The sequence below is a fragment of the Hylaeus anthracinus genome, unplaced genomic scaffold (assembly GCF_026225885.1).
Source record: "Hylaeus anthracinus isolate JK02 unplaced genomic scaffold, UHH_iyHylAnth1.0_haploid 0, whole genome shotgun sequence".
NCBI lineage: Eukaryota > Metazoa > Arthropoda > Insecta > Hymenoptera > Colletidae > Hylaeus > Hylaeus anthracinus.
In genome coordinates, this window is record NW_026533254.1 from 27058407 (window position 1) to 27072181 (window position 13775).

Sequence of the window (13775 nt, forward strand, 5' to 3'; positions counted from 1 at the left end):
AAACGGGAATAACTATCTAGTAGTTCACCTACTTTCCGTTGGTGGCTTCAGTTTGTCTCCTGCGCATCCTTAAACGTACGTACAAGAACGTATACTTATACAGGGTGTCCCAAAAATGTTGTAACAACTTGAAAGAGGTGGTTTGGGAAGTGATTTGAAACAACTTTTTCCTTTAGCGAAAATGTTGTCCGTGGCTTCGTTGAGGAGATTTTAACGGGAAACACTAACCAATCAGAACGCGATTATGCCAATGGAGCGTAAGCTACGCGCTAAGCGGCTGCGCTCATACGCTACCGTGAGCGCTCCATCAGCATACTCGCGTTCTGATTGGTCAGTGTTTTCCGTTAATATCTCCTCAACGAAGCCTCGTACATTTTTGCTAAGAAAAAAGTTCAAATCACGTCCCGAACTACCCCTTTCAAGGTATTACAACATTTTTGGGACACTCTGTATATATAGTTGCGTTAATTATGTAGTTTGGCTTTTAATAGCTATTTTTAACGTAAGTGTAAGTAACATTTTCGGAAATAAGATGTTCAAATTTGGATTTTCAAAACATGAGGAAACCGAAGGTATTTTCGTATCTTTTACTTGTATCCAATCAATAGAAACAATATGTTACGAGTCAAGTTTTGAGGTTATAGTATGCCACATTGCTTTATACGCATCTGCGACATTTGAATTTGCTTGTTCAAATTTATAATAGACCTTTCTTACTATTAAAAAAAACTTTATATTTTTAAAGGTAAAATCATACGAATTTAAATTAGAGGAATTATTTCAGAAAACGATACCAATAGTAAAAAATCAACGATTAATTGGATACCCGCTTCGAAAGTTGAGGTATCGGAATCGCGAGTAAAAAAAGAATACGAACCGAACGATTTCTCGGAAAATGTTATATTTCCTGGTTATAAATTAAAGTTAATTCGATCCGAGAGAGCTTTATCCAAATTAAAACAAGAAAATTGTATAAATATTATAGAGGCGGAGTCACAGCATTCCGACCTTCTCCCAGCCAAATACGAAGGTATTTAGTATATAATTACTTTCTTCATAATAGGGTGCTTTCCAATTACTTAACAAATCTTGACACATATGCACACAGAAATGCATGAAGTATAGCGTTGCCCGCGACTCAGTTGGATCAAACTAAAGTAGGACTAGGATTATTTTTCATACTATACTATTTATACCAGTAACATGGTATTTTTTAATTCATGATAGAAATGTCTATCATTGCAATGTTGCAGTTCCTGATTTGTGTTTTTCGTACTTCCTTAGTTTTCACCCTCGTAAAAAGGCAAACATTGTATTTAGAAAAAGATCTGCATATTTCACTAAATAAAAAAGAAAATATACGTACATGATATAAATAATATATTAATAGTTGTTTATAAGATTTCGTACTGAAACCTAACTACATTATTTAATAATTTGTGCCTCTCAGATATAACATTAAAAATAACACATAATGTATCATAATCCAACATGGAAGATAATATATAGTACAAATCTCTGCTACAAATTTTGAAAACTCAAATGTTAGCTAATAGAATATGATTATTTTATAATGTTAATAACTTTCAACTATGTGTCACTAGAAAACACAAGTTTGCAAAGCTGACTAATAGCTCTCGAGTTGAATACAGATGTGTAGCATTGCGTCAACCTTTAAGGCAATTGAAACACAACTTGTGTCATTATTTGTTTGAAAGTATCTAGGGATTTCGCAATTGGAAAGCACTCACAATGGTAATTTCAGTTGTTATTGAACAGAAATTTATGTGAGCAACATTCACGATTTAAAAAAAGTTGCTTCGTCATTAACAGCAATATGAGACACATAAATCATAGGAATTCCTGTATCAAGGTGGTTTAAAAGTCTGGGAATGCAGTTACGACCTAAGTCATTACATTCTCGAAAATTGTATTGAATTACAAGACAAAGTTGTTTTGGATTTGGGATGCGGTGCTGGTATCATTGGTTTGATTGCTCTTCTAAGAAGTTCCATTGTTCATTTTCAAGATTATGTTCGTGTCAATAAGTTTACATTGTTTAGATGATCTATACAAAATTATGACTATTAAATTGTTTTGCAGAATGTAGAAGTGATCAAGACTGTAACAGTTCCAAATGTTTTACTAAATTTCGAAGATTGTAGAAATGTATTAAAGAGGTGTGAATTTTTTTGCGGTGACTGGGATACGTTTACGAGACTTAATGACTCAGATCATAAGAACGAGGTTACAAAATATGATTTAATTTTTACAAGTGAAACGATTTATAACCCAGACAATCATAGGAAGCTTTACGAAGTTTTTAAACAAAAATTAAAACAAGATGGTATTGGGCAAGTATCATAATGACTTAAAATTGGATCAGGTTTTTATAAGTTTGAGATCATGTTTCATGGTATCTTTAGGTTCATTGCTGGTAAAACTTACTATTTTGGTGTTGGGGGAGGAATGAGACAATTTCAAACTCTCATAGAAGAAGACGGATATTTTGATGTCGATATAGTGTGGAAAAGCCGAGAAGGTAATTAATTATTGACGACGATTAATTGACTACAATATAGCAGACTACTGTCTCACAAGGGAAGGTCGCGATCCGGACGAGCGCTTTTTGAACAAGACCAGGCTCAAATGATGGGGGCTGATGGGCAAAAAAGAGTGCAAAACATTAGAGGTATCTGGCCAGCCATTTTTATAAAAAATGGCTTTAAACATTTACAGGTCACTAGATATACGAAAACATTCAAATTCTTAGCAGAAGCTGTTGTAGCTGCGAGCGTTACGCCGCAGGTTCATGTTCTAAAGGTTGTGGGTTGGAGACTCTGCAATGGAAATTTTTTTTTTCCAACTGCATTTCTATTTCTTATTCCTTTTTTTACTCACTGCTACATAAATAATATTTAAGAATTATAATACTCACTGCTATATAAATAATGTATAAGAATTATAAAGTATAGGATGTTGCTACAATTTGTAATAACACGTTTTTTATTAATTAACTTATTTTTTATGAATAATAAGTGTGGATAAAGCGTTTATTAAAATAAAATTCGTTTTTTAATAATGATGTATTTGGCTACTGAATATATATGTGCGCAGAAATTGCAAATAATATAGATGTGAACATAATATTATAATGTGTACATGCAATACATAATACAATAGTAGTAATCATCCCATGTATGGGATGTGGCGTATTTATCATTAATAAATTATTATCAATATTATTATTATTATTAATATTATTATTAATAAAAAACGTATTATTAAAAATTGTAGTCAACATCCTATACTTTATAATTCTTATATATTATTTATATAGCAGTAAGTAAAAAAAGGAATAAGAAATAGAAATAAAGAAGTAGACAAAAAAAATTTTCTATTACTGAGAGTCTTGTACCCACGAACTTTAGAATATGAACCTGCGGCGTAACGCTCGCAGCTACAACAGCTTCTGCTAAGAATTTGAATGTTTTCGTATATCTAGTGACCTGTAAATGTTTAAAGCCATTTTTTATAAAAATGGCTGGCCAGATACCTCTAATGTTTTGCACTCTTTTTTGCCCATCAGCCCCCATCATTTGAGCCCGGTCTCGTTCAAAAAGCGCTCGTCCGGATCGCGATCTTCCATTGTCAGTGGTCTTAGTCTCTTTTGTACATGTTGTAAACATATATTCTAACATTGTTTAGAACAAACAACAATTGTATATATTTATATTTCAGGATTACAACGAGAAATACTAAAAATTTCGAAGAAACAATGTTTGTAGATCTAACCCATACCTGCCCATATTTCTTATGTATCTGACAAATACATATTATGCCTTTTTATTTGTGTAGGATAAATAATTCTGACTGTTTATTAATATCTATGGAGATAATCTTTCATAAATCCATCCGTTGTCTCCTTGATGGATGAGAATGTTATCAACTTTTTCATTAGGTTTAGGCCGTCTAAAACGTATTCTGTCATGTAAACGATCGCTTTGGCCTTGCCAAAATTCCACAGAATGTGGAATGACGTTATAACCACCCCTAAAAAAAGATTATTAGTTTTTTAAACAGCTTACAATCGTAATATTTAAACAAAAGCTTTATGATATCTTTAATGATATTTCATTCAATTAATTACCAACAATCTGGCCTTTTAACTTGTCCTTCCGGAAATTGAGCTGTCAATTCCCTTTCTCTTACAATGAGTGTTTGTCTACTTGATATTATAGCACTTTGTTTACTGGCCATAGATCCTATCTGATTCGAGTATGGTCGGCTTTGAAAATAACGGTCTGAATCTTCTACTGACGTTTTCTCCACTTTGCCTTCTATGCGTACCTATATAATTTCATAACATGAATTGTACACTGTGATATCGAAAATAATTTTCAAATATTTAAATGAAAGAATTTGTAGAACGATAGATTCGCTTCAGTAAATCCAATCAAATTGGTTCTTTCCGTACCAATATCATCGATATTAATTATATCTTACACTTCGATTTAGAGGTTCCCAGTAAAAAGTTAGCGCTGCATTAGGATTCTCATCCTGAAAATTAATAAAAATATTAATATAAACTAAAAATATACAGGGTGGAGCGTTTAAATGGAAACACCAAAATATCTTCGCTATTTTTGGTTTTATAAAAAAAAATTTGTAGGGCAAAGTTACACTGTTTAAAGGAGCGCATGCAATGGTGGTACTTTTTTTTCTCAAGGTTATTTTTGAACGAGATTTCAAGGTCATCGGTATTTTTTTAAATGGGATGGGATATTTTTATTATTGTATCTTTGTAACTAATGAAAAGACAAATTCAATCATGTGTAATACATTGACCTTCAGATGACCTTGAAATGAGTTATTCTTATAAAATCATACTCTAACGTACACAGTCAACATACTTGTATAAGTTTGAATTTGTCTTTTGATAAGCTACAAGATTACAATAATGAAAATATCTCATTTCAGTTAAAAAAAAATGCTAATTTAAACAGTGTAACTTTGTCCCATAGACTTTTTTAATAAAACCAAAAATAACGGAGATATTTAGGTGTTGCATTTTAACATTCCACCCTGTATAATTCAAATTATAATTCATCAGTTGATTCTAATGCAGTTACATATAGTTTTATTAAAATTCGAGACATTTCCGTATTATATTCAGGCCTCGTTGTATTTATGAGTTTACAGTATATTTTACATTTACTATGCGTAAACTGTGCACTTACCAATTCGCGAGCCTTCCTGCTTTCGTAATTCGTATAAAATTTGAATCCATCTGTGCCAAAACTTTTGAGCAAAACAGCTCGTACCGAAGGAATTCCATTTCTGCAAGAAGAACATTTTTCTAAGCATTTTCAAGACATTCGATGATGACAACGAGTTATTTGCTATTACTTAGTAGCTGTTGCCAGGAACATAGCGTTCGGTTCGAAAATTTGCGGAATGTTACGGACTTCATCGAACCATGCTTTGAATTGACTGATAGGTTCTTTACTTTCGAGGCGGTCTTCGGTAAAAGTTTCACTTTTATCCTTATATTTAATTCGCATACCTTTGGAAAAAAATAAATATTAACGATTATTTAACTCTATTTAATTTGTAACTCTTTTTTTGTGATAACTAGTGCTGGAATCGTAAGTAGTAATGAAATCTAAAAAGAAAAAACGATACTTCTATAATCGATAGTTTATTAAAAGAAATTTTCAAACCAGTTCTTAGTGTTATTTACAGTGTTCTAGAATTTTTAATTTCGGATATAATTGGGAAGGACAAAAATCGCATAATATTAATTTATGTGGGATATGCTTAGAACAGTAGGTAAAGTAGGGAGCATTATATTCGTTGCAAACTTATATTTCTACAAGTTTAGTTAAAACTGCAAAAGTTTCATATCGTCATCAAAGTACTGTATCTTCTGACAAAAGTTTCAAGATGTGCATTTTTCGCATCAATTCGTCGCATCGTCGCAATGCTGTGTTTATACGTCTCGCGTTATCTTAATTCGCAATATCAATCATCGTTATTATCAATATACATATAGAAGTTATTGAACCAATACACTTACGAATCGCGACATCACTTGATATCACACGTAGACGTTCGATAACAGGTGTCTCGTTGTTGATTTCTTAGATATTGCCTTGATTTAAAGTTTTTACGTATTTCTTCAAGGTTTAGAAAATAAATCAAAATTGAGGTGTATATTCGTAATAATCATTTTTCCGTTAGGTCTTCTCAATGACTTGGCAGGTTTTGTGAATCAAACTTAACCGTGTTCAGCTTTGTAAAGAGGCGATATCGATTTCAACAAGAAAAGTATTCGTAAGAACAAAAATTTGTAATAATAATATTACCTCCAATGTCAACACTGTAGTCCACATCCTGGGTGGTAGTTTTGACAGATGACATGACAGGATAGAGTACTGTTCGATTGTTTGGCTAGGAAGCAGCTGAGATTTGACTGGAGTGTTTCATGCCATCAACACGAAATGTAATGGCGATGAAATTTGTCAGATTGGTAAATTTGTCAACTGATAAAAGTGAACACAATGCGTTCAATTAATCAATGTGCTACTTAAGTTATGCGTGTAACATAAATACGTTTTATGAACTCCGAGGTTATTTATATACTTTCTTTATTATGACTCTAACCCTATTTGGCAAAAGATGGCGCGTAATGTTGTTTGTTTGTTTATTAGATTAAAGTGCGTACATTCTTAGAAGTACTTCGCACTATTATGTGCTGCTCTCTTTTTACATTGTCTCTTCTAAACGTTTTACATAAATGCTTCTTAATCTCTATCCTCACTGGCTGATTTTATAATTATTATCCTTCTTATGACTAACCGCAATAATGAAAACAAAAACAAACAACTTTTTAATTTGTAAGTCGAGGTTGTCATACTCTTTCCTATACTTTGCTAATAAACTTTATGTAGGAACTGTAACTCGTATATTATATATATGTTTTCTTGTATAACAAACAAAAATAGTACTTTTTAAGATATATACTTTTTCCTTACAACCTAATAATCCTCAGTCTTCATAATGAGCTCTCTTTTTGTTTTAAATTTATAAATCAAATTTATTTTAAATGTACATATATAATACTTTATGTAGCTTATCCTACTCGTTTTTTTTTTTCTTGATGGGAACTTTTCTTATACTTTTAAGTTTTGGTTTCTCAAGTGTTCTTGCTTAACAAAATATTGTTTTTCTCCTTCTAACTCAATATATATCTATCATGTTTCCTTTATATTGCTTGGCAGTTTCTTGCTTTTTTTTTGATTATCTGATACTCTTCCTTTTCCATTTGTTGGTTCTTCTTGTAATATCTTGTTGATATCTTTTAAAAATGTGTTCAAGGTTTTATATACTTTAACCTTATGTAATTTTATTAACTCGATTGCTGACCTCTACTTTCTCAATTTCTTTTTGAAGTTTTGTCTACATTATGTTTCGTTCAACATTGTACAAACCACATTCAAATAAGACGTGGTCTATGTCTTCATCTTCCTGGCCACATGGACAAGTTGAATCTTCCACTATCCCTTTCCATGCAAGCGATGCTCTTAGATTATAGTGATTACACCTGATCCTTGAAATCATCCTTACTGTTGATCTGTCTAATTTATTTTTGTATTTTATAAACCAAGGTTTATATCTTGCTCTCTTGTGATTTGGTCCTATTTCTCTCATAAAGAGAGCTTCCTTCTCTCTTCCTATTTCCATTCCCTTTTCTTTGAACTTATTCCAAAATTCTTCTTTTAGATCTACTAAAATATCTTTTGCTGGGACTTTGTATTGTGTATCATGGACCCTTTCAGTTTGCCTTTTTGCTTTTTGCTCTGCTAGTTCGTTTCCTATGATATTAATGTGCCTCGGAATCCGTCCTATTATTAATTTTCTAGTGTTTTTCCTATTTGCTAACTTCCACGTTTTGTATGTCCATGGATTGTCAACGATTTCTTTGAAATTCTCATTAATATTTTGCAATGCTGTAATAGAGAACATTGAGACTGTAAGAATTATGTAGTTTTCGTATTCTTCATCATTTATACATTTATGTACAGCTTTGTGTATCCCTATCATTTCTGTAGTGAATATGGAAAATTTACCTGATATTGCTATTCCTTCTATTGTTCTTTCTCCATTTTTAACTACAACTAATCCTATTCTGTTAGATTGTGAAGTGGGAATCTTACTTCCATCCGAATATATTATCACAGTATTTGCTTCTTGTATTTCATGAATATGTCTAAATATGTCTATAATCCGTGATTTCGGAATCGAGTCTTGTGGAAATAATCTCCCCGTCTTTTGATAGAAGATTAGTTTGTTTTCTATTCTTTCTCCCATACAGTTTCTAACAAGTAATTCGTCTTTCCTTTACCACTTTCTTTAAAATGCTTCTTCTGAAACAGTGGTTGCGATGTTTAGTTTACTCCTTCTGTGTCTGTTGGAAGGAAATTGAGAAGTTTCATATATGTTCATAAAAGTTTCAAGGGTGGAGTTGTTTTCTTTACCTTTTTTCATCTGCGTAATCCAGTATTTACTGGCTAAATAATCGATCCCTGTCCATCCTCCTTCGGTATATATTACGTTAAGGGGTGTTGTCATTCGATATCCTATTGCTGCCCTGATAGCCTTTGTTTCTATTTTTCTGATTCTTTCTTGCTTGCATCCATTCATGTAGACTGCTGCGCCGTATTCTATGACTGATGTTAATAAGGCTCTAGCCATCATCAATGCTTGGTTCTGTAGAATTCCTTTTTCTCCATGACACAGAAATCTGATTATGTTCAGCCTTTTCTTGATTTTCTTTTCCACTTCGTCAAAATGATCTTTAAAATTTAGGTTGTTATCTATTAATATTCTTAAGAATTTTGCTTTTGATTCAATATTAAATTCAGTTACCTCATTGTCTTTTTCCGCTTTGATTTTATTATCATTAGATTGTTTTTCAAAAAAACAGTATTTTAGATTTTTCTTTTGAAATTTCTAATTTCCTTGTATTTATGAATTCTCCTAAATTTTTCAGATCTTCCTCTAGGTTTTTAACTGTTTGTTCTATTTTTCTGTTCTGAGTGATTATTGCTATATCGTCTGCATACCGCGCAATGTTGTAAGGTGTTAAAAAACAAAATTTCTGTAATTTCTATTTCCCTTACAAAATTAATGTTCGCATGGTTACATCGATACACCAAGTCGGCGTGGTTTTTATCCCTTTGAATTGGTATTTTATTTTGTAAAATATGGTTAACAATCAGAAGTTTAACAAGTTTATCGTGTAATTTGTATTGAGAAAATAGTTGCTACGCCATTGTATTGTATCGTATCATATCGCAAGTACAGATAGCAGATTTCAGTTACGTAATTAATATTTATCGTATCGACTTTTTCGATTCTGGTTCTGAGTTCTGATATGTTCCTGATTTATTCGATCACTTGCATATGTTTTACATACGTCAACTTTTCAAAATTAATTCCTGGCCAAATAATTACAGTTAAAACTGTCCAACTTTTACCTAAGTTATATTCCTTCTCGAATGCGAATTGGTTATTTTTAAAACCATACTAGTTATTCTTATAATCATGAAATTTGAATAAAATGAAATTTTTGAAAGTATTTGTAAGATATGATGTCCTTGGTGTTCAATTTTTCACCAATCTACAATGTTACAAGATTTATGAAAATTAAAATATATACTCAATACATAAGATATACAATATATTCTTTTGTTTACTATAATATTAAAATTGATTTTAAATAAAACATTTTCTACCATTAATTTTTAAATACTGTTCACGAAAATTAAGTTTTCTTAAGTAACAAATCAATATTTTTTTACATTGAAGACGAATAGAAATAAAGTATATTATGTCGAGGAAGATATATTTACAAATATTTATATAATATTTTATTCGAGTTTTGTGTTAATAATTGAACTACACGTTTTCACACAGTTGAGTCGGTAATTGATCATCGGAAGAGAGATTTTGCGAAGGTGAGGGAAGAATTTGATTATTTGTTATTTATACTTCATATTAAACAGAAAGAAAAAATAATGTTTAAATTTATTGACATAAAATTAAAATATGTGCATAAATTTGGTCAAGTGTATTTTAAGGAATAACATGTAACACCGTTGCTAGGTTAGAATATGTATTGGACATATAAATAATAGTACGAAATAACAAACTGTTTTTGACATTTAATTATTTACCTATGTATATTTGTTATTTAAAAATTGTTGTTGTGAAAGTGTTAAGAATTGAACTGTAATCTTTACTTAACCAACATATTAACTAATCAGAGGTTGCTGTCAAAATAAAGATTGATCTTTAATAGTTCTGAATAATCAGGTATATGTTACATTAATTGAACACAATATTTCTTAATTTTTAATTATTAAAATTTCGAATCACATTATCATGCAAGGTAAAATATTTGCTATGTTAATTTTATCTATTCAATGCGAGTAGAAAAATAATATAAAAAGTTAGAAACAAATAATTTATTTGGAAAAATAATGAGTATACATTTTTATACAATTTTCTTTAACCAATTGTCTAACTCTTTGATGTCCGCAGAAGTCTCAGAAACTTTGTTAAATGCACTACATTCTGCAAATTTAATATTTCTGTCTAAATGAGAAAATTCAAAATTTTTTCCTTGTTTACCAAGGAAGACATTTGTGGATGATGCATCCGTGGCTTCAAGCTGACTAGTCTTTGTCATACGTAACAAATTTATTTCTTTCTCAAGTAAAATTTTTATAACGACAGAACCTTTTGCCATTGTTTGATCTTGTTTGTTACACAATATAAGTACAGGTTTCTTTTGTATAGCAGAGTCGGACAGTAAGTTATACAAAAACCTGAAAATCAAAGTTTTTATCATTTCTGTTTCAGGATGTGATGACCTACCACTTGTATTTACTTACTCTGCTACATCACGAATGTCTGTCTGGAAAGTTACAGAATCAATTACATAGACAAGTCCTTTCGTAGATAACTTAAATCGATCAAAAAATTTGTAACGCAAGCGCTCGTGTCCAGGTATATCAACAATTTTGAATGTGCGCTAAATATATAAACGATTTTAAAGGCCCATACAATTGATATGTTCTTCTACGAGATGTATTTGTAAAAACTTACATTGTTAATCGTGATATCTCCTGTGTTCTCTTTCACAGATGTGTGCGTTTTAACAAATTTGGAACAAAGTAAATGTGCATATATCAATGTTTTACCAGCATCGCTGAGACCAGTCAGCAATATACTGTTTCCTATGGACTTTTTTCTGTGCCATATGGCAAGTAACACTGATCAAAAAGATATGGTAGAAATTTACAAATTATACAGTATTAGTTACGCTATCGACAACAAATAAACGGTACTTTAAAGTTAAATTCATGGACATTTAGATTACAGCCTAGGAAAGTTCTTGCCTAAAAATGTATCTATTTTTGTATTATATATACAATTATAATATTATGTTTGTTTCACTGCTTATATCTATTTTTGTACTATTTCACAATTACTGTAGGTACTATAACATACATTTGATTTAATTGAATAAACATAATGTTTATAAGACTCAATAAATGACTGTAAGAGACTGTTTATGAAATTTATGAATAATATTAATTCTTATATAATGTTGCAATTTTATATATAATTAAATGGTATTGTGTAGTTAAAGATGATACTGATACAAGCTGCATCGTAATCATTAAGAAGGGTAAAGCATGACTAATATTGTAAAAAGCAAAAGCAAGAATAAATTGCAATAAATCTACCAGAGATATTGCTGATAGAAGAGATCCCACAATGCCATTTCAGGAGTTAAAACGATTAGTAATATTTACACGTTGGTACACATGTGGCTTTGTATAGAAAATGTTTTTTGTTGTTTGAATGATGTTTAGGAATTTCATCTTGTACATCTGATTTACAAATATATAATCTATTTGTAGTTTTAATTGAATGTATATTCAGTTATACTTGCAATAGAAAAAAAAACTGTGACGTTATTTTGAACAATGTGATAATAAATAATCAGAAAATATATTTCTTGCGCAAACTACAAATTATCGTCACGTTTCATATTACTTTTAATACATGATAATTGCCGATCTTGATATTAAACGTCAAACATAAGGTTTTCATAACCTAGAAACTCTATGTTTAATTACCTATGGTTATGATAATCACAACTACAGCAGCTAATATGCCCATAAATTGAGAATCCACAGCGTGATCTGTTAATGGTTTTATATGATTTTCCATTATGGCTGCTTGATTGTATTATTTACAGATTAAATCATGGACATATGCCGATTCCCTCAAAATCTCGTCAACAATTCCATACATATTAAGGATGCGCAGGAGACAAACTGAAGCCACCAACGGAAAGTAGGTGAACTACTAGATAAAGTAAATCTATCGTCTCGTCAAGCGTTTTTTGGAAAAAATTGAAAAAAAAAATTTCCTGCCTTTCAACGTATTTTTGGCATGTTTCAAAAGCGAAATTACAAAATGTGTAACTATCCCCCGCAACGGAATTTTATAAGGAACAGTTTAAAAAAGAATCAGCCGGAAAGGTCGCTTCCTCGCCTCATAAAATTACATTGGTGTTGTCGTTATGAAATCAAGAAGACTGATGCGCTTGCACAATGGCTTGAGTTTCAAGCTCTCCACCACAACACACCACAGCGCTAGTGTCGTCTCTTCTGCTGCTGGTGTACCGATAATCTACAAATGCCTTTTAGCATGGTTCAGTACCGTACTAAGAGTATGAAGTGCCCGAGTTTATATATTTTACTTTTGCATATGTATATATATTCAATATTATATTGTTAAGAAACGTCATGTATATGTTAAGGTTGTTTATATTGCATTGCAATTAATTGATACAGAATAGTCTGTTACGATAATCCAAAGAAGTAAATAATAAAAAACTGATATGATATATTTATAATATGGTACGAAAATAATAAAGTACTAATTTGTGAAATGTAATGATAGTATGCAATATAAAAAATATTGTATAATAAAAAAGGTAAAACGTTTAAGAACATTATTTTTGAGTATACGTAATTACATAAGAAAAAGCACACTAACAAAGCAACGATACCCTATGGGGGTCGTAGTACTGCAAAACCATTTTGGCTTTTTCAGAATGGGTGTTTGTTTTCGATGTACAATAAAAGTATCTAGCAAGGTTCGTTGAATACATTGGTAGAGTATTGTTGGAATCCTGCTTATATTTTTCTCCTAACACAGTATTTTCCTTTGCCTTCTCCAAACCTTAACTTTCTCTTTTCCACCAGGTCTCTGTCCGTCAAGAACTCATAAATTTCCCGCCGCCAAAAACCTTTCCCCACCCCAACCGACCTCGCTCAGGGTCGCCTACGACCGATTCAACAGATCATTCCGGGTAGTCAACCGAGCTTCTTCATGTATATTTTAATGTTAGAAATCTAGAGTAAGGAGTAAGAGTGTTTAATAAATAATTTGTTAAGATTATTTCCTTTTAACTTCTATCTGGTTCTCCAACACAAATTTGGTGTTATAAGTGGGATATAGATCGACACTTGCGTTAGCAGTGGCATTTTTAAATACGCAGATTCAACCCTGTGCGTGAGTGGCAATTTTAATTGCGAAGCTGATTAGATTATCCGAGGAAGTCCTCAAACAAGAAGAAGCAGCACGGTAAGTATCTGAATTCTAGTATTCTTTCAATATCAAATATT

General features: G+C 31.3%; 3 protein-coding genes across 4 annotated transcripts; 1 reads left to right on the forward strand and 2 right to left on the reverse strand.

The window, feature by feature from the left end:
* Positions 1-429: 429 nt before the first annotated feature.
* On the forward strand, positions 430-3849 carry LOC128896468 (histidine protein methyltransferase 1 homolog). The gene is made up of 6 exons (XM_054159833.1): positions 430-572; positions 785-1030; positions 1874-2034; positions 2104-2354; positions 2427-2542; positions 3742-3849. The coding sequence occupies exons 1-6, from the start codon at positions 533-535 to the stop codon at positions 3786-3788; spliced, it is 861 nt and encodes a 286-aa protein (XP_054015808.1). The 5' UTR covers positions 430-532; the 3' UTR covers positions 3789-3849.
* Positions 2780-9717, reverse strand: LOC128896479 (pyridoxine/pyridoxamine 5'-phosphate oxidase). Of its 2 annotated transcripts, XM_054159860.1 has the most exons (9): positions 8932-9717; positions 8541-8858; positions 8133-8470; positions 6369-8012; positions 5410-5566; positions 5241-5340; positions 4507-4560; positions 4151-4350; positions 2780-4053 (listed from the first exon to the last, which is right to left on the reverse strand). In XM_054159860.1, exons 4-9 carry the CDS (start codon positions 6421-6423, stop codon positions 3888-3890), a joined length of 732 nt encoding a protein of 243 aa, XP_054015835.1. In that variant the 5' UTR covers positions 6424-8012; positions 8133-8470; positions 8541-8858; positions 8932-9717; the 3' UTR covers positions 2780-3887. The 2 variants fall into 2 exon arrangements, with proteins under 2 accessions (XP_054015835.1, XP_054015827.1); XM_054159852.1 differs by lacking the exons at positions 2780-4053; positions 4151-4350; positions 4507-4560; ... (1 more) ...; positions 5410-5566; positions 8932-9717 and having other exon boundaries at positions 6244-8012; positions 8541-8922.
* An 800-nt stretch (positions 9718-10517) lies between these two features.
* Positions 10518-12419, reverse strand: LOC128896485 (signal recognition particle receptor subunit beta). Its single transcript, XM_054159868.1, has 4 exons — positions 12216-12419; positions 11176-11342; positions 10962-11101; positions 10518-10895 (listed from the first exon to the last, which is right to left on the reverse strand). Exons 1-4 carry the CDS (start codon positions 12307-12309, stop codon positions 10562-10564), a joined length of 735 nt encoding a protein of 244 aa, XP_054015843.1. The 5' UTR covers positions 12310-12419; the 3' UTR covers positions 10518-10561.
* Between the last annotated feature and the right edge of the window lie 1356 nt (positions 12420-13775).